Genomic DNA, 20,293 nt, shown 5'->3' with positions numbered 1-20,293 from the left:
CAACACAACTGATGGTCCCAACCCCATTGATAAAGCAAGAAATTCCACTAATTAACCCTGATAAGGCACACCTGTGAAGTGGAAACCATTTCAGGTGACTACCTCTTGAAGCTCATGGAGAGAATGCCAAGAGTGTGCAAAGCAGTAATCAGAGCAAAGGGTGGTTATTTTGAAGAAACTAGAATATAAAACATGTTTTCAGTTATTTGACCTTTTTTGTTAAGTACATAACTCCACATGTGTTCATTCATAGTTTTGATGCCTTCAGTGAGAATCTACAATGTAAATAGTCATGAAAATAAAGAAAACGCATTGAATGAGAAGGTGTGTCCAAACTTTTGGCCTGTACTGTATATGATTGTAAATGTACAATGTATAAGATACTATCAAACCTCCCAGTGGCACAGCACAACTCAAATATAAACCACGTACACCTGAGTGCTTGTGTAATACTTTTATTTGTGTACCATCCCTTTCCCACAATAATCCACAAAGACACGTGTCCATTAATTCATTAATATATTCATGTATACATATCATAGTGACAAATAAAAAAGAATCACAATACAAAAGACAATTTAAATATGTAGAATGTCGATCACATGTCAAAGTCTTGATTCAACATTTTTGTACTCAACATGCATTCAAAATACAAAAATAGACTTCTGATTAAGTTTATATACACTTTTTTTTATAAATATAAGTATACAAATGTATTTTTAAAATACAAAGATAAATACAGTCACATAGTGTACATTGTGTACCAAACCTGCAATTACAAACATTTTTTTTGGATATTTAGCATTCACAAAACACAATTATTACATTAGTAATGCAACTTTAACGACAATTGCAGGTCTTGTTTTTTGTCTTTTTTCTGTCCTTTTGCCACCCACTGTCCCTTACTTTTACTCTGAAGTAAAGGAAGCGGTCAGTGGGTGGTGAATAAATTAAGAGGATAAGAAACAGGAAGTCTAGCTCTGCCGGACATCCTGTAAGAGTTTGTTTATCTCAGCCACCAGCTCGCTGGCATCCACCAGCTCATGTCGGCTGTCACTGCGTTTGCCCTGAAGGTGGCTGAGCACCGAGTCAAAATCGTCCTCTTCGTAGTTCTCTGGGATCTCCTCCATGGCCGGCAGCCATTTGGAGGAGGGCCCAGGGAGTGCCACGGGCACTGCCACCGGGGCTGGGGAGGCCTGCACCATGGTGGGGCTGACCAGTGCAGTGAGCAGGGGGCTGCTGTGGGGTTTGGGGGGGTGGCCGCTGTTCTGGGGGCTGTTTTTGGGCGCCTGCGAGCCCTTGTGGCTGCTGCTCTGAGAGCTGAGCTTGGTGCTGGGTTTCAGGGTGTGGTAGCTGCCAGCCTGGTGGTGGCCAGATGGGCCGATGCTGCTGCCTGGGTTCTGGAAGTGGGTGTTGGCAGCCCAGGCTGCCACACCCTGCTGATGGACAGAGGGGTTGGGCTTGCCAGGGAGATGGCCCCTCCTGCGATCTAAAGATCCAGTCATGGGTACACCCACCCCACTGAGACTAGTCCCCTTTTGGTTCTCATTGACCTGGATATATGAGTCCAAACCCTGGGGTAGCAACCGTTGGAACACACTACTCATCTCTGACAGCAATGACGTGGTCCCACAGAGGTCTTCATCTCTGGCCTCGCCCCCATGGTCCCCTCCCCCCTCCTCCTCTGCACCGTCCTCACCCCCGAGGTCCTTGCCAAAGGTGGAGAAGCTCTGGTTCCGCGCAGGGCCAGTGTCAGTGCAGGGCTGGGGTGTCTTTTCCTGGGAGAGGTCAGTTGCTTGGCGGGCTTCTTCCCCAGGGATGTAGAGGTTGCTGCGGTAGTCAGAGGAGGATGAGGCCGGAGAGGCCAGGGGGGGCATCCAGCACTGATCTGAGTGACCCAGGACACGACACTCCTCTGTGCACAACCTCATAGCTGTACAGAAAGACAGAAATACTCATCAGTTCTCAAAAGCACTGAGCTGTAATACAGTGAAAAGCGCAAAATCCTCACATTTCAGAAGCTGGAACCAGAGAATGTTCATCACAACTGACACTATTAATTGTTTAATTATTTCAGCTGTATTTACAGTAAGACATTAGGCTGTACTGTAGTTGGTTTAGCAATTGTATATGCACTTCATGTGCCATGCAAATGTATGTATGTGAGTGTACACAAGTATACAAGAAAAGAATGTGACAAGGAACTGCAAATATGAATTGTTTTAAGGGTCATAAATCCCTTAAAAGGTGGACTTTCTTATAAATATACTAACAATGTACTTATTCTAATGATCAGTCAGTAATATCAGTAGTGCTACTAAAGACATAATCAAGTGTACATGACTTGCTACATTGAGACACTAGTGTGTTGTACTTAAATATTCTTAAGTACATCTTTTATTACTAATGCTGTGCTTTTATAAAGTGTACTTTGTAACTGCTTTAAGTATATTTCAGTTCCTGTTTTCAGATATGTTCATACACTTAAATAAGAATGAGTTGAAAATACTTGTAATGACCTTTCATGTGCACTTAAAATATTATTTAAAAAATACTTACAGTTTAAACAAAGTTGGATTAAAGTATATATTTTAAAAGTATAGCATTAATAAAAAAAGTTGTATTTAAGTACATCCTAATTGTAAGGGTGGGGGGAAAAAAATCGATACAGCATAGTATTGCGATATTTTTGCGTGGCAATATCATAACGATACACTGAGAATCAATATTTTAAATTACTTAAATTATTAATGTTACAAAAACAAATTAAATTTTGGTAGCTATTAGGCTAAGAAAATCAACTGGTTTTTCATTCCACGAGATACAATTTGCTGAAATAAAATGACTGCAGTTGAAAAAACGTAATGCATTGCAGTATATTGCAATGTATGTTATTGCACTATGTTTACAATCACAGTATTATTGTATTGTGACTTAAGTATCATGATGATATCATATCATGGGACCTCTGGTGATTCCCACCTCTACTTCATAGTGTTTCAAAATAGTACAGCCAAGTACACTTAATTGTGTTTTAGTGTATCTTTCATAGTATTAATAATATTCCATTGTTAGTATATAGAAAATAGTATGTGTTTACTACATCACTAATAGGTATATTTAGTATACTGATTAAGTTCAGTCTAGTTCAGTGTATTTTTTCCCCGGGAACCAAATGGACTGGTGTCAATGTCCAGTAAAAACAGTGGATCTCTATACTTAGTAATTCTAAAGTTTTTAGACAAACCAAAGGATAAACTTGATCTTTATGACCATTCACTCTTTAAACACCATTATGTGATCTTTAAACTGCATTGTCAAGGCTTAAAATAAGGCTGTTGTAAAGATGATTCCTGTCAGTGGAGTCTTTTTTCCATCCAGATATTATTTGCCTGTCTCTCCTCAGGTGTTTTTGCTGCACTGTCTCTGGAAACACAGTGGAAATCTGCCCTAATTAGTCTGAAAGGCTCTCTGCAGGAGCACTGCCTGCTACAGTGCCTTCCAATGTATTTACCACAGAGAGACAATTCAGCAAGGCCGATCAATGCTTATTACCCATTCAAAATAACTCCTCCTCTAAAAGCCCTGCATTTTCCCCTTTCAAGTCGCTCTTTTCAATATTAAATCTTCAAATAGAAAATCTCTGAAGAATAAATTAGACAAATCAAATATGCCAACTTAAAGCCTTCATTAAAGGAGTGCAGTGCTTTTCAGTCGTGCTATTGAGGGACTTCATTATCCCCTCATTAACATGAAAGGAACATTTATAATACATCTTAGAGCAGATGAAAAGTGCATTTGGGTGCAGTGGAAGAGAAAAAAAAAACTGCGCGGGGGCAGCAGCAGTTTGGGTGCCCTGCTGATGAAAGGGTAAAAATAAAAGATTTAACCCGACTGATTTGTGTGTAAAAATGAAAAAAAGAACACGTCAGGCAAACATTAACTGAAAGCCAGCCTGACAGAATGACTGATTTAATTGCCAATAAATTATCAGACTAGTTATTCTCAGAACTATAGAGGTACATGGCTCGCTGCCGACAATGTCTTTGTTTACCTCAGAGCTTTTCTTTTATCAAAATTGACAGATTAAAACACTCAATGGTCAAAATCAAAGCAGCAAAGGCTGAGATGTGCTGAGTTCCACAGTTCCAAAAGCACTGGATCCTACATTTCCCATAATGCAACTCTTTTGTTAGATACTCCTTGCCTGATAAATTCTTAAATAAACTTCCCATGCACTCGATTCGTGATGCTGCATTTAAATTATATTTGTCTATCAAGCTGAAATAACCCTCATGACATTGCTATGACATCATCTGGGTTATTTTCCCAGAGTTGACAAAACTCCTCCAGAGCCATACAAGGTATTATACAACTGTTTTCACAAGCTGAGTAGTCCTCCTCACACATAGTATACTGACTGTGACGTATACAAGTGGTGGAGTTCATTTAATCCTTTAAATAAGAAATAAGCTTAATGCACACAGTATGCCTTCCCTCACTCCTGCCTTTGTGTGACAATGCAGTGTGTCCTCCACATCAGTGTCTATAGATGAGAGGTCCACTCATTTAGGTTCACTGACAAATGGTCAGTGTTTTTTGGTCTTAAAAATGTCCTCCATTACAAGCTTGACTCTATTTTGTCTTTAAATATTAACATAACAAACCATGTGGCCTGGGTACAGTGGAGTTGTTATGGGTTTTAGGTCAGGGTCTGAGACCTCTGTGCTATAAAGAGTCCAAAAATACCCCCCTCCAGCAGGAGGCTGTGGTCCATCAGAACCAAAACCTTACACCACAAGAACAGTTTCTTTCCAACTACAGCTGGCCTCATCAACAAAGCCTGAAACCCTATATTTATGTTACTTGATTTTTGCAATACTTGTTTTTATTTTCATTTTCTCTTCCTGTGTTTTTGTTAAGATCCAAATACACCAAAGCAAATTCCTTGTGTATGAAAATGTACTCGTTTAACCAGATTCTGATTGTGAAAAACTGAATTGTTCAATATTTTGGAGAAAAAAAGCCAATTTACTTTATTTTCAAGAGTGAGATTGGAAGATTGATATCAAGCTCATGTCTGTGTGTTAGTATGGAGTTTGAGTGGTTAGCCTTGCTGAGCATTCAGACTGGAAGCTGGGGGGAAACACACAGCTTGGCTCTGTCTAAAGCAAAGAAAAACACCTGCTAATAATATAATAAGGGGCAGAGTGGTTCTCATGAACTCTTTTAATCCTGCTGTTTTAGAGAATTTTGTGTGATCTTTAAGCATTTGAGAATGAGTTTTGCAGTGTCTCAAGCCTGAAGGTACATTCCCTTGTAATATACTGTATAAAATATTCTGCATCTAGATGGGCTCCAAACAAAGAGTTTCTACTTCATTCTTCCTTTGAGCAAGGAGGGCTACCATATCCAGCCATAATGACAGGGCAGCGACTAAATGCTGCTTGAAATCATCCATGCTGCAGTGGACACGGGGGTGGGAGGCGGGGTGAACATACAGAAGGAGAAAGGTGAGCTTTGAGATGTAATTATGCTCTTCAGGGCTTAATCACGAGCCCAACTCGGAGCTGACTCCATAGCAACTATTCGTCACATGGCAATTAAATGCCTCCTTTTCATCAGAGGAGCATGAGGGCTTCAGTTTGGACGGCTGAAAGTGAAGGCTTGAATGTGGGGAAAAAGAAGAGTGACTAACGAGCAGAGCTATGAAGGAAGGGAGGGAGGAGGTGTTAGTGATGAGATTGTCTGCCCGTCTGGGTCGACTTTAATTGGGATGTAGCTCAAACGCGGTGTCGAGTGATGGCTGTGTGGGAAGCTGGCTGGAAAGAAGCGGGAGCTCTGGGAGGAGAGCGATGGTGTGATAAAAGAAGCCGCAGCAGCTTGCAACCTGTGTGACGGTTGTGAAGACAGGCTGAGAGATGGAGAAATTTTAAAGAGTGTGACCTAGTGTTTGCTAGGTGGGTAGAATGTTTCGAAGTCAGTAGGGTCAATCAATGTTCAACAAGTGTTCAAAGTTCTTCCTTGTTAACTCAGCTGTGGAGAGAGGAGAGGAGGGAAACTCCATGCAGTGTGACAGTAGGGAGAAGGGATGGGTGGCTGTAAAGGAGGATCAGTTGAGCTATCTGGAGAGATATCTCAAGAACTTAGTGACAGTGAGGTGAAACTTAGTGGTTGAGTACATACAGGATCATTCACATACCTCCAAGGCCAATGCACATGCAGCCACTTGTAATGCAGAACAAAAAAGGCATGCCGAAATCACTTGAACAGTGTTTTGCTAACAGGCATCAGATGAATTAAGTGAGGTGTGGCTATGTGTTAATTCAGGATTTCTCAATCTGTTGTGGCCTGCTGGTGACAAAATTCTAAGTCCCAGGAATAGACTTGTCACTATCATGTGCCTGTTATAATCTGTTTTCAAGAGTACACAGAGAGCTGCACAAGATAGTATATGTGAATTAAAAGACAGGTTCAGATTTTCTTCAAGACTGTCATTTGCCCATAGGTTTATTCCACAATGAGTTACTGGACCTGAAGCAGGGCTGGGTATTGTTAAAAAAAATAGGACACCTGTACTAGGTTTGCAGCAATATATTGGTTTTAAATTACACCGTGATATAAAAGTTGACAGTTATCACACCGCATACGTTTGCTTATCTACAATATTGGGGGAAAAAATGCATCTGGACGGAGAATTTACCCTTTATTTTAGTTATTTTCAAAGGGAGACTTTTTCCACATACTTCTGTTACAGAAATAGTGTCATGTTTCAATTAGGCTATAGTGATAAAACATTTGTTCAACCAAAAATAATCCTTCCGTTTTCATTCCTGTTAGAGTTATTCTGACTGATAATGATATAAAGTATGTGATACCATGGTACCATGAAACGGCAATATCTTCTGAGACGGTTATCATACCATGAAAATCTCATACCCTTGCAACCCTTTAGCACTTAGTACCAATGTCAGTTCCTTTAAAGTGATACCATACCAATAGAGTACTTCATCTGATACCTTTATTTCTACTTTGATGTCCATCATGTGAATGGAAGCATTCAGTTGCATACAATGCCACCAGATGCCACAGGTATGTATCATAACCATACTTTCAAACATTTTGGTGGCATGTCAGTATGCTGAACTGCAAACTCCATCAAATACATTGTGCTCGACTTAACCACACCACTGTTTGGTGACTCACACTGACTGTTTAGGTTGTAGCTGCTGCAGTAGTGGGCCAATCACATGTTGCATTAAATTGAGGAACGCTTGCAGTGATTGGCTTTGAGAACACCATGCAAAGACTAATATTTTTCTATATGTGGGTACAAAAAGGATCGAATGCAGGTGTCGTTTGACTGGAGAAGTTTCAATACTATTTAGTACTGGATTATTTCGGACCATACCTTAAAGGTACTGAGTACCAATACCCAGCCCTACCCTGAAGTGATGATATCCACAATTGAGTCCACTGTAAGTGATGGGAGACAAAATCCATAGTCCTTGTTCTGAGTAAAATACTGTCTTAAGTTCAGTTTAAGTAACAAGGCTTCAACAGTCCAGGTGATGTCAAGTGGGTATCTTTCAATGTTAATATCTTTTTGTACAAGATCCCCTCTTCATTTCCAGGGGACTATGAAACTCTAATATTACAGTAGTTACAGTCTCAAAAGGTTGCAACTTTGGTAGATTGTGCAACTCAGGCTGCTGAAGCCTCACATTAGCCTTGCCTGAACCTTGGAATGCCTCTTTGCACAGAATGAGGACTGTGGATTTTGTCCCCCATCACACTTACATTGGGATTGTGCAAGAAAGGGATAGCATCAGGGCCAGTTTAGATAGGATGAATGATAACAGTAAGCAATAACTGAGAATCTGAATATATCCTTGAAGATTTATAATTCAAAACTATTTGTTTGATCCCTTTATTAAAAACAGATCAAACACATCAATGTCAGCCTAAGAAATCTGCCACAATCTGTGGTCATCTGGTGACCTCTAGATGGGGTTGCTACTCCAAGGTTGAGCCATATTTAATTAAGGCAAGACATTGTGAGCCAGTGTTTGATCAGAGTAGGTGAAGTATGTTTAATTACCATGTAGTGAAATTGTTGCAATAGTTACTTGCAGTTAACATGTATCATGTTAATTGTAAATCTTTTAGGAGCTAAAAGATTAGTCAATTTGTTTGATTTGTCAGTGAATAGGCAACCAACCAATTTAGGTAAAAATAGCCAACATTTTTTGGTTCCAGCCTCTGAATTTTTGCTTTTCTACATATTACATGACACTAAACTAAATATCTTTGGGTTTGGAAATATCCAAGTACTTAAGAGACATCACCTTGAGATTTGCAAAGTTGTCATGAGCATTTATCACTTTTTTATGAAGATTTATAAAGTCATTCATTTATGAATTATTAGACAAAGTACTCAGCAGTTTCATCAACACTTTAAAATTTAGATACAGTAAAAGGTTTTTAGGAAACTTACAGTGCAATATATGGAGTTAATGGACTGATGCATTGTAAAAACTGATAAAAGACAACTTTGGATTCAGGACTAGATGCTAATACAGGAGAGAAATGATTGGGGTATGAAGGGAGGGGTGTGGGGGATCGGGGCCAGGGGTGTACCTGCATGCGTTCTGTGCTGGCCATCAGGGGCATATATCTCAGTAAAGCCCTCACCAAGGAGCCTATCCATGGGTGACTCCCTGCCAGGCTCGTAGTCACTGTCACCGGCCTCGCTGTCTCCACGACCGCTGTCCTTCAGACTGAACTTATCCATCTCATTCAGGGCATATCTGCACACAAAGACAGACGGAGAGATGTGAACCCCCTCTCTGAGAGTACTGGCTAGTCATTGACGATAATATTATCAAATAGTCAAGGGAATGCCATGCTACTGATGTAAAATAAGGTGCACAGAGAGGCAGAGAGTGCTCTGCCGAAGAGGTTTTACATAAAATTATGCAAATGGGAAGTTATTGAGCATACAGTTTGACGCTAAACCAAAAAGCTACTGGATGTGGATTTAAGGGACTGTGTGAACGCACTGACAACAGCCAAAATCATGTGGGAATGATATTATAGTGGTGTACACAAGAGTATCCCTTAATTTTGACCTTACTTCTGTCTTTCTTTTAAAGCATAATTTTCTGTATACATTACCTGTAGCTCCTGGTGTATTTGTTGCCTCTGAAACTTGGTCGTGGCTGGTACTGGCCCTGATGGAGCATGGACAGAAGCTGTGAAACTTGCTACAATCCCAAGAGAAACAAAAAAAGACAAAAAAGAAAGAAAAAAGACAAAAATAAAAGGAAAAAATGAAGAGGGGAAATGAATGGAGTCAAACAAGCAAGGCCACAAGACAATGTTGGGGTAGGGATTGTGGGTAAGGGGTAAGGGTGGGGGGATGGCATGACATTGTGACTTGCTCCAGAATGTGATGGTTAACAAAAACATGACACATAGGGCTGGAAGTAACAGAATATGGGAGCAAGTGATAAATTCAGAACAAATACTGAATATAAGACGAATAATGTTGCACAGTATAGGATTTTGGACAGAAATTTTCAAGTGGATTATGTTTTGGTTTTTACAGATGCATACTCAAGCCTTAAAACACTTCAAGCTGTGTGTTAATGCTACTTTTAGCACAAACAGTAGTAATGACAGAACATCTAAGTTTACAGAAAATTATCATGGAAGAAACTGAAATCTCATTGTCTTACCTCTACAGGAGGAGTGGCGTGGGCCAGCTCTAGGGCAAAGTTCTCTGGCACATGATTGGAAGAGATGGTGACCAGGCTGTTGAGGGACTGGCGGCTATGATGGCTCTGCCTGCTCCCCAGGGTGCCCCTCTCAGGTGTAGGGGAGGCTGAGGGGGAGCGTGGGTGGGCCCGTACAGGAAGAGTCCCGTTGACGGTTGGGACCAGGGTGATGTCTGCTTTGTGGATCTGCCTGGCAGGCTTCTTGGGGTGGTTCTGGTAGCTGTTCTCCGCCACACGGCAGTTGTAGTTGTGTCTGGGGTCTTTCTTCTCACGGCTGCAGCGGGCAGTGGCGAACATTACCATGACGATGAGCAGCAGAGCACAAACAGCACCCAGAGAGATGATGACGATGAGGGAGAGATCCAGTGGAGCCTGGCTAGAGCCAGTGGGGTAGAGAGGGGGGAGGATGTCCATATTCTCCTGCAGGGAGAGCCTGAAGAGGGCCCCTGTGGACAGTCGAATGGTGCCCCTGTCCTGCACTTCTATCCTGATCTCCATCACCTCCCGTGGAGCCTGCTCCAGGCTGGCATTAGTTCTGAGTTCACATCGCCGAGCGTCCATCACAAAAAGGCCATCCTCATTGCCACCAACAATGGCGCAGCTCACCTCTCCGTTGGTGCCAGCATCGCGGTCTGTGACTTTGAGCGCTGTGATCAGCTGACCAGGTGATGCATACTTCCACACTGGCAGCTCAGCAGTGTGATTCCGGAGGGAGGGGGAGTGGATAACGGGTGGGTTGTCATTTTCATCCAGAACAGTTAGCAGGACAGTGGTGTTAGTTGACAGCACAGGGTTTCCCCCATCACGTGCCTGAACAGTGAAGGCGATCCGGCTGACATCTTCGTGGTCAAAGCTGCGTAAGGCATAGATGGCGCCATTAGAAGGGTCAATGGTGACGTAGGTGGAGATGGGACTCCCCTGAACCAGAGCATCTATGATGGTGTAGGTGACCTGGCCATTGGTGCCCAGATCTGGATCTGAGGCCACCACGGTCATCAGGTAGGCTCCAGGAGAGTTGTTCTCTGATTTAAAGACCTCGTAGCGGCTCTTTTCAAAACTTGGGGGATTGTCGTTTTCATCCAGCACCTGAACAGTGAAGTGTTTGATGGTGGAGAGGCTGGGGGAGCCCCTGTCCTCAGCTATGACTGTCAGACTGTACTCTGACCTCTTCTCCCTGTCCAGTGAGACATTGGTGAGAATCATGTAATTCTTCTCGTGGGTCTTCTGGAGTCTGAAGTGGCCGTGGCCGTGCAGCCGGCACACCACCTCACCGTTGAGCCCAGCATCGCTGTCGTCAACACGCACCAAAGCTATGAAGGTGTCCACTGGGGCACCTTCTGAAATGTAGGCCACCTCCTCTTTTCCAGGCGTCATCAGGTTGATGTTTATCTCTGGTTTGTTGTCATTTACATCCACCACTTTCACCACAATTTTGCAAAGTCCAGGAATGGAATTAGGGCCCAAGTCCTGAGCCTGAACATCCAGCTCATAAGAAGCAGTGGTTTCATAGTCCACTTTTTTAATAAGAGTAATGTGGCCATTTTCTGGGTTTATCTTAAATGTTTCCAAGATCTTTGGCGAGACATGACTGCTGAAAGAGTAGACTATTTTCCCATTAGTGCCCTCATCTGGATCTGTGGCGTTTAAATCAATGATTAGAGTCCCTAGGGGAGAGTTTTCCAGCAAATTGATAATATAAGCCTGCTCGTCAAAGGCTGGGCTGTTGTCGTTGGAATCCGAAATGCTGATCTTAAGCAAAGTAGAGCCAGACTTTGGGGGCACGCCATTATCCGAGGCCGTGAGCTGCAGCTGGTAACTGGACTGCACCTCCCGGTCCAACTCCCTCATGACCACCAGCTCTGCGTACTTGGCCCCATCAGTCCTGGTCCTCACATCGATCTTGAAGAAGTTATTGGGTGTCAGGGAGTACGTGTGCAGGGAGTTTTCCCCGACGTCAGCATCCACAGCGCCGTCCAGCGGGATGCGCGTCCCCACAGACGCGCTCTCCGAGATCTCAATGGGGACGATGGCGCGGGAGAAGTGCGGGGAGTTGTCGTTAATGTCCAGCACTTCCACCTCCACATGAAACAGCTGCAAGTACTCCGTCGGGAGTGTGACCACATCGAATTCAATCGAGCAGTTCAAGTTTTTCTCACAGAGCTTCTCACGGTCGATTTTGGTGCCAATGCTGATCTCTCCGTCCTCCTCTCGGACAGACAGGAACGGCGTACTCCCTCGCTGCATAGCACGGAACCGAAAGGTCAGGGAACTCGGTAGTTTGGATAAAACCCCGGCTACATCTTCCTTTAACCGTGCAATTACCGTGCCCACTTTCTGCTCCTCGTAAACTTTATATTTCAAAGTCTTGCCGGTGGTGCCGTGCATAAGCGCAACCAAAAGCAGTAGTTTGAATAGTGCCGAAGAGAATATATTTCCTTTGGTCTGGATCATTTTTGCCTGCATCTTCTATGCGCACACTGTGGCGATTACTTCCACAGAGGGGAAAAAATTCGGGGGGGAGGGAATAGATGTCTTCTCAGACGTCTGGCATGTTAAATCCTCCGCTGCTGCTCACTGCCACAAAACAACTCCGCAAAAAGGATAATGAAGAGGAAAAAAATAAATAAATAGATAAATTGGTAAACTGTCCTTCTGTTGGAAAAGAAAAGCACACAAAAGCAAATCTCCTTTGCAATCTCCTTGTAGACAGATCTGTTGCATATATCGACATATGCCCGTCGCCTCATGTGTGTGTGCGCGCCGGTGGATGAGTGAGAGTGTATGTCTGAGGCGAAGAAAAGACGCAGCTTTCTCCCAGTCTGTGTCTGAGAGTGAGTGAGTGAGTGAGCAAGAGAGAGAGAGAGAGAGAGAGAGAGAAGGAGGGAGTCTGTGTGTGTGCGCGCCCTACTCCGTGCGCTCTGCTCTGTCGCCGCTCCAGTCTCTCTCCACCCGCCCCGCACCCAAACTGCGTCTCTTTTCCACACAAAAACACTCCCCCCACCTCTTCCACTCCCTCGCCCCCTCTCCTACTAAATCACCAGAATGGCCTCCTTCAAGCAGCACAGGAGGGACTATTGATGGCAGCCCCGTGTCTCTCTCTCTCTCCCACCTCCTTCCCCAAAACAGAAGACACCCCAGTATCGAAAGTGTGCCACAACAATGGGCCAGAGGAGGGAATATCCTGGGTTCAGCCACTTTCAACACAACTGCACGCTGACCCGCGGCAGACTTACATTGTTATGGTTGCGATTCACAACGTGTGCCAACTCGGGTCTTTTGTCATGTGTGCGTAAAAAAGTTGCTGCTCTCAGAATAATAATGCCACGAGGAAGGAAAACATGCCTATCACTCAGATGTGGTTATTTGGCCGTTGCGCACACTTTAAAACCAAATTATATAAAATATTCCTTTAATACTATTTTACTGTTTTCACGTGAAAACGTTTGTTTGTGTGCCAAAACCGAAGTCATGGCTGTCTTACAGAATGTCATAGACTGATTACCCCAGTAGTGTAATAATTTTCTTTTGGGGGCTTATGTGATCCAAAGATATCCGTTCTCTGCTTTGTGCGCACTTGGCGCGCAATAATGAGCAAAATGTCTCTCCATCAGTTGATTCGTATGCAACCTCAACTAAATCTCAATTTATGCCTGCCTGACCCACGAGCAAGTTTATCCATCTTTAAATATGGGCCTCACATGTGTGGAGCCAAATATGCCCATGAGTCATTGTGGTTCTGTGCTCACCACCAACAAAAGACCAAAAAATCTTTCCCTATCACAGTCCCTATTTTGTAACTCCAAAGAGCGAAATCTTAGCCAGTGTACACAACTGTATAATGTACTCACCATAAGTTTGCCTTCATTTTATTTTTTTGGCTTATAGTATTTCTAAAACGATGTCATTTCTTTCATCTCTGTGCGCAAAGACCATTAAATAACATTTTTGTCTCCCTGATTAAAAAAAGGTTAAGCTGGCTGTAGGTCATTGGGCACCCAATGTGTGTAACTTTATATCCGAGATCAGTGTCAAACTGTTGAAACAAGCTATGTTTTTGCGCATTTCCTCCGGCGTCTCAGTTGCCAAAACAGAACAAATTATAGATATCTCTGAAAATATTCATATTAAGATCTCTGTCTCCACTTTCAATTTTACACATTAAAATGCATTCTCATACTACGGGTTGTGGTATGTCGAGTGCTTTGCTATCCACCCAGCTGACCCCCGCGTGTGCTCTTTTCACAATCATCCTCCTCCCCCTGTTGCTGCATAATAATGTTTTATGGAAGCCTACATCTCCTGATCTGAGCAAATTACCATCCTGCAAACTCATAGTGTCTCTCAGAGAGCAAACAACTGGGCAAGCGGGGCTTTATGAGAGAAACACCAGGCCATCTGGCCCGGGCCTCCGACAGCCCAAACCTACAATTACCATCTATTCAGACATTGCCGCCCCCCGGCCAAATAACACCAAGTGAGAATTAGCCCCCGCTCATGTCAGATAAAATCTAATATCCTCCTCATATTGCTGTGCAGAAACTCCTCTACCAGTCTTGTATGAGTTTTCTATTCAGTAGTAATGAGAGGTAATCGGGGCACTTTGGATTGGCTTTATATGGATGTGTCATAGCTGCTGATATGATTCAGTAGAGGGAAAGGGGGGGGGGGGGGGGGGGGGGGGGGGGCGGGGGCATTTAAGATCAAAGAGGTTGATAAGTCTTTTTATGGCATGTATTAATTCATTCTCCGCTCTTAAAATGTGTAAAAGTTCACATCACAGCAAACATTTCTATAGTACATCCTCATCAGTGTCACAGACTCCAGTCAGCCAGCGCAAGACCATTTTGAAGGTTCCCCAGATGTCTTTCCCCCCAAATCATTCGAAAGTAATGAGTCGGGCTGCGCAGACTCATATTCTCAATAAGCTTCATTTAGAGTGCGAGCCATATCTGATAACCGCAGCGCTGATTGGTTTCAACAGAGCAAATTATCTGGAGCCGGCATCTTTGAGAGGATGCGTCTCTGTGATGGATTTTATCTGCATTTTAAATTCCTATGTGTGACCCGTGGGACGGACTCTCTGCTCCGCCATCTGTCTCTTAGAAAACACATGACGATGCTGGATGGACTCAACAAGGGCAGTGTGTCATTCAGTCCACAGTTAAAGATGCTCATGTTATGCTTTCATAAAACTGCGGACACTTTACAATGTCCAGTGATGATGCTGTGAGCTGGGCGTCCTCTCTGAAAGGCAGCCTGTTATTTCATATCCTTACAAAATGTGTGTTAATGTGTGTGATACCCAAAAGCTAAATTATGGCTATCTTACGGAATGTTATTTTCCGATGACCATAATGTTGCTTTAATCGTCCAGCTGGAGTGTTGCCTCCACTGATTTCAGGAGACAAATTGGAGAATTTACAAATAATTACAATTTTGGCTATTTTGTGGTCAGAGTGATGGATAAAAAGGCCACCGATGCATCAGTCCAGACTTGAATAATGCTCCCAAGACATAACTTTATGTTACACTAATTTATTTTAATTGACACACTCACTACAATTTTCGGTGCTGTAAGCATCAAAAGTCGCCTAACTGAACTAAATCTACATGTGCTTTGTAACATTTAACTCTTGTAAGCGGTAGAGTCAAAGTTTTATCCAGCCGATTACGCATTAACACAACCATTACGCACGATGCCAAGCTCTCTCCACGCGCATCCACAACACTGTGGTGTCTCTCACGGGAGCAGACACGGTCCCCCGGCATGCCTACAAAGGAATAAACCGCGGATTAAAGAGTCCCGTAACATATAACAACGTTAGCCACGGGCCGGTGCCCCCTACTACACCCCCCTGGTGAGGAGCTGATGGTGCCCTAATGGCATTACTGGAGGAAGGGAACGCGCGCAAATCACGTTTCCGCTGCAAAAGGGGGGAAAAAAGCCCCACACGTTACACAGATTCCAGCCAAGAAATGTCTTTAATCCCTACAGAGCCGCTGCGGAGCTGCACCCGAGGGACTGTACTGTGATACTCTGAGGCATAATACAGGCTAATACGTATACAGCCACACTGTTATAGATTTGCATATCAGAATACAGTTCATATCAACAGGAACCTTTGCGTCAGCTGATGGTGATAATAATCTGAAGATGAAGATAACGATGCTGCAATCACAGGAGACATGTTTAATTTCCCTCTGATATAAAGCAGAAGGGCTGCTGCGGCCAGTTGGAGGGAGGCTGACTGGGTGGGTGATGTGGTGGATGCAGATATTCTGTCCTTGGGGACCATAAAATAGCTGAAAGGAGTTCGCAGGGGAGGTTGTGGGGGTGCAGGGTGACGGGCTCAGCACTTGTCATTGAAATGAAGCAGGAGACCCCGGTGACAAAGGCAGCGTAGCAGGTGAGGAGAGGGCGGCGCGGGGGGCCCTCCCAAACCTCCCTCCCCACGAAGAATCAGTGCGCACCCGAGGGGGATGGGGGTGGATGCTGGAAGCGGGTGTTGGGGTTTGTGTGCGCTTTTTTAGAACGTGGGGACATGTGTGCTCCCTCATTTACACTCATCTGTCTGATTTTTTCTTGTTTCAAATTCAGATATTACGTCAAAAGGGGTTAAAGCGAGCCTATATGAATGAGCACATCTGAACTCAGTCATGAATGATTGGTAGTGAGAGGAAAAAAATAAGTCAGAGCAAATAAGGTAACAGTGTTAACAGCAGCACTATAATATTCCAATAAAAGTCTAGTTAAAATAAATTGTTATAAATGATTTTTGATCCGCGTATGATATGCAGATATTCAGCACTTCTCTATCTTCGTCAGGCAGAAGGGGAGTCTTGGCGTGCGTCGGGGGGAGGGGGGTGGGGGGGGGGGGGAGGATTGTAAAGGCACGCGAGCATCTGCCACCGTCTCATTACCATGCTGTTAGCTCGCGCGAGACGGAAGGGATTTGGGCTCAGAGAGAGGGGAGTCAGGATCTTTTCCTCCACCCACCAAGCATGGCTGGAGATGACACATCAGAAAGCTGAAATGTAAATGAGACGCATAACAGCTGATCATTGGTTCAAGTGTTTGAGACATTAGAAAATGGGACTCAGTCTGAAATAAAGCTTTTATCAAAATAAGAACATGAGCTTTGATGGTACAGCATGAAAGGAAAATTCCACCCTTGCTGGTCTCCCTTAAAAAAAGCTTTAATATGTGGCCAAAAGTATGTGGACACCCAAACATTATACCCATATGCGATTGTTGAGCATGTCTTTCCAAGATGTTCCGCCAGATGCTGGGAGCTGGCTGCAGGGATTTTCATCAATCTAGCCACAACAGCTTTAGTGAGGTCCAACACTGATGTAATGTGATCTGGTCTGGCTCACAGTTGGTACTCCACTTCATTCCATAGGCGATGGATGGGCTTGAGGTCAGGATACTGTGGAGACCCAACACGTTCTCATCCCAACTTGTCAAATACCGACCTAATTGTCAAAATATGACGTGCTAGCAGGTCACTTCCATTTTCACAGGAAATGTATAGTTTCTGCTTGTTACATGCATGCAGTCTTTTTCAAAGTACATTTACAACTTAGGTAAATCACTTCACATTTAGGTTTATTTCCTTAGGTTTAGACAACAAAAGTCCCTGGGTACGTTTAGACAAAAACATGGTTTGGCTTGAAAATAAGGGCTCTCGTTGCTAACGTCATGTAGCATCACATAACATATGTCATGTGACAGACATCAGTACCGTAGCATTCTACACATACTAGCACACTGCACTGTTGTTAAAATAACTTATTTTGGTTTCATGTGAGAAATGAACAGCAGACTCCTGGAGAAAGTCTGGTGTTTGTTTGACCCATCAACCACCCCTCCTGCCTGGGACTCTCTTGCATTTATAATATGGTAGTTGCTGGTGGCTAAACTAAATACCTGGTATAAACAACAACACTATACTTTTTTCAAAATAGTTTTCACAAATTTGTTCTTAAAGGTACAACATCTTCAACATGTCAGAGAATCCTTAAGCAAGCAGATGTTTAAAGAGGAATTTCTGAGTTAAGAGTTACATGCTGGAATAATCTCTGGGCGGACAAAAGTTTATCTGTCCGCTCAGTAATTCTGTGCATGTGCTGCCAGATATATTCAGCGATTTTAATTACCAGATGATGATATTGATGTCTGCACAGGCATGATAGTACCAAACCTGGCAACCTCAATGTGAAGGCAAGACTTTCAAGAGGAGGCATACTTTCACTGCGTTAATTCTTCTCCTAGAAATAGTACATGGGATATTATCATTTTTACATTACTGGTTGTGAACACATTACAGAAAAAACATAATAATCAGTGAGCTTTTGAGGTATTCTTATGTGTCTTTAAACTAAGCTAAGCTTATTGCCCTTAACACTGAGACAAGAGATTGACATCCTTCCTTTTATCCAAATAGAAAGAAACTGAACAAGGATATTTCTCAAAATGTTGAACAATTCCTTAAAAGGTAAATTTTTAGTCCCCCCCCCCCCCCCCCCCCCCTTCTAAAAGTTATGTCTCTTAACTCTGTGGTGTTCACTGTATCTCAAGAGTTCTTTTTGTGGTGAAATGTTGCAACTTTTCCTTTTTTGCTGCATCCTCACCCTGCATTTCTTACCTCTACAGCAGATAGTTATTTCCTACATTTCTGAAATGTTGTTCCCTCTCAGAGGAAAAGTGGCTCTTTGTCTTTGTGTGACAGTGAAGAGAAGATGTTGCGAAATTACACAAGAAAAAAGACAACAGAGAGTATGGTGACACATCTGCAACAGTGCAAGCTGCAGAACTGAATCCTTGTTTCCTCTGGATTTCTCTATGGATAATTGTTAAAGGTTAGTGCAAGTAGTTGCACTTTGATTAGAGAGATGTCAGCTTCTAGTGTCAGAGCCTTCAAACTCCACTGTAGTTATGCAGGAGCTTTCTCAGCATGATATGTTGTCTCCATTTGCAGGTATCCACAGGAACAAAAACTCTGCTGTCCACATTTTGGTCTGGGTTTGTATTTTCTTGGTTTGGTCTCATCTTCTATCTAAATGTCACAGTGTGTGCTTCTAGTGTGCTTTGTGTCAGCTTTTCGGATTTGACACTTTTCTTTTCAGCATGACAATTCCCCCGTTTACAAAGCCAGCTCCATAAAGAAATGGGCTGCTTGGATTTACCTGGGTATTAGACATATTAGTCCGGCTCACAGGAGATAGACTGTGTGTATAAACCCACCACTGGCCGCCTATTTCAGATCTCCTCCACCTCCACTGTCTCCCAACACTTTTTTGCAAGGGCACCATCTCTGCGTCCTAGGCTAAGCCAAGACAATTGTTTCTTAAAACAATTACAAACAACCCAGAACATTTTTTCCCATGATAGGGTCAACCAGATCCTTCTCCATTGTTGGGAAAAAGACTATTGACTCATAGAGGAGGATGGAACCCCACCCTGACCCAGGTGGCAGCCTCGGGACAGAAAACTGAAGTCGACGCAAAAGTTCCAAAAGCTGTAGTTCCTCTGATGGACACTTGAGGCTGATTTCAGAAGCCAGCCAGTCTCCATAGACCCCCATGGTAAAATGGCCAACTTTACAGCAGAAATAAACATGTTTATGGTCTGATACAAAAATAGTTTTAGGTCTCTTTAGCTAATTTCACCATACATAACAACTATATGGGGGGTTGAATGTTTTTTTATAACTCGCCCGTTTATATTTTATTAAGGCCTGCAGCGATGCACAATTAAGGGTGTTACCACTTTGAGTGACATGCTGTTTGCTAGGTGTCTCCTCAGCAAAGTCAAGTCACTGAACCACCCTCGCTCCTCACCCTCTCGTCCGAATAGGGTTGTAGGGATGGGTGTAAATAGTGGAATAGCCGTAGTATGACTATTTTCACCTGGGTGCAAACAGACTCTTTGTGAAATTCATCTATCATAAATCTTGAATGAAACTACAAACATTGAATAGCTATTCAATTTTAAATATCACTGGTCATTCCGAAAAGGAAAATATGCAAAATGTCTGTACTTGAACTAGTACAAACATGCCAACAGCCACTAATGAAACGGTATATCTAAAAACAGTATATATACTGTCGTAAAAAATATATTTGTGTGATGCATTATTGTGGAAAATAACAACTTTACATCAGCATGATTGGCACAGTTTGATTGGCTATTGGCCCGTCTCAACACACTTTTCACATGTGTTTCCAAAGTAAATACTGTAGGCCTGTGTCACATTGAGAGTAGAGAGAAGGATTCTTCATGTAAATTCAGTAAAACTTGTAATTAGTGTGTTCACATGTAGCAGCATTCATGCAGAGTTGTTCTCATGCTGTAAAGCCAGTTAGCCTTTCTTTGCAGCAGAACAGCTTGTTTGCTCTCCTCTTGTCTCTGATCAGCTCTGATTGTCTTCTCTGAGATTGCCAGCCCATCCATAAAGCCCCAGCTTCTACCTGGGGTGCAGTCTTGTTAACTGCCCCCCGGGACTCCATTC

General features: G+C 43.1%; 1 protein-coding gene across 3 annotated transcripts; it reads right to left on the bottom strand.

Annotated features, from left to right (window-relative positions):
* Positions 1-439: 439 nt before the first annotated feature.
* Positions 440-12,649, bottom strand: pcdh18b (protocadherin 18b). Of its 3 annotated transcripts, none has more exons than XM_033633488.2 (4): positions 9,741-12,649; positions 9,178-9,266; positions 8,695-8,810; positions 440-1,933 (listed from the first exon to the last, which is right to left on the bottom strand). In XM_033633488.2, exons 1-4 carry the CDS (start codon positions 12,240-12,242, stop codon positions 975-977), a joined length of 3,666 nt encoding a protein of 1,221 aa, XP_033489379.1. In that variant the 5' UTR covers positions 12,243-12,649; the 3' UTR covers positions 440-974. The 3 variants fall into 3 exon arrangements, with proteins under 3 accessions (XP_033489379.1, XP_033489378.1, XP_033489377.1); XM_033633487.2 differs by having other exon boundaries at positions 8,641-8,810; positions 9,178-9,233; positions 9,741-12,646; XM_033633486.2 differs by having other exon boundaries at positions 8,641-8,810; positions 9,741-12,645.
* Between the last annotated feature and the right edge of the window lie 7,644 nt (positions 12,650-20,293).

This window comes from Epinephelus lanceolatus, chromosome 7 (assembly GCF_041903045.1).
Source record: "Epinephelus lanceolatus isolate andai-2023 chromosome 7, ASM4190304v1, whole genome shotgun sequence".
Lineage (NCBI taxonomy): Eukaryota > Metazoa > Chordata > Actinopteri > Perciformes > Serranidae > Epinephelus > Epinephelus lanceolatus.
The sequence above is the reverse complement of the archived record's forward strand: the minus strand, read 5'-3'. Positions and strand labels throughout refer to the sequence as shown.

Bases quoted from the DNA above. Each gene is read 5' to 3' on its own strand.
- pcdh18b (XM_033633486.2), bottom strand. From the start codon at position 12,242: ATGCAGGCAAAAATGATCCAGACCAAAGGAAATATATTCTCTTCGGCA. The intron at 9,267-9,740 runs GTAAGACAATGA...TTGGGATTGTAG, and splicing joins ACGCCACTCCTCCTGTAGAG to CAAGTTTCACAGCTTCTGTC. The intron at 8,811-9,177 runs GTAATGTATACA...CTTTGTGTGCAG, and splicing joins AAATACACCAGGAGCTACAG to ATATGCCCTGAATGAGATGG.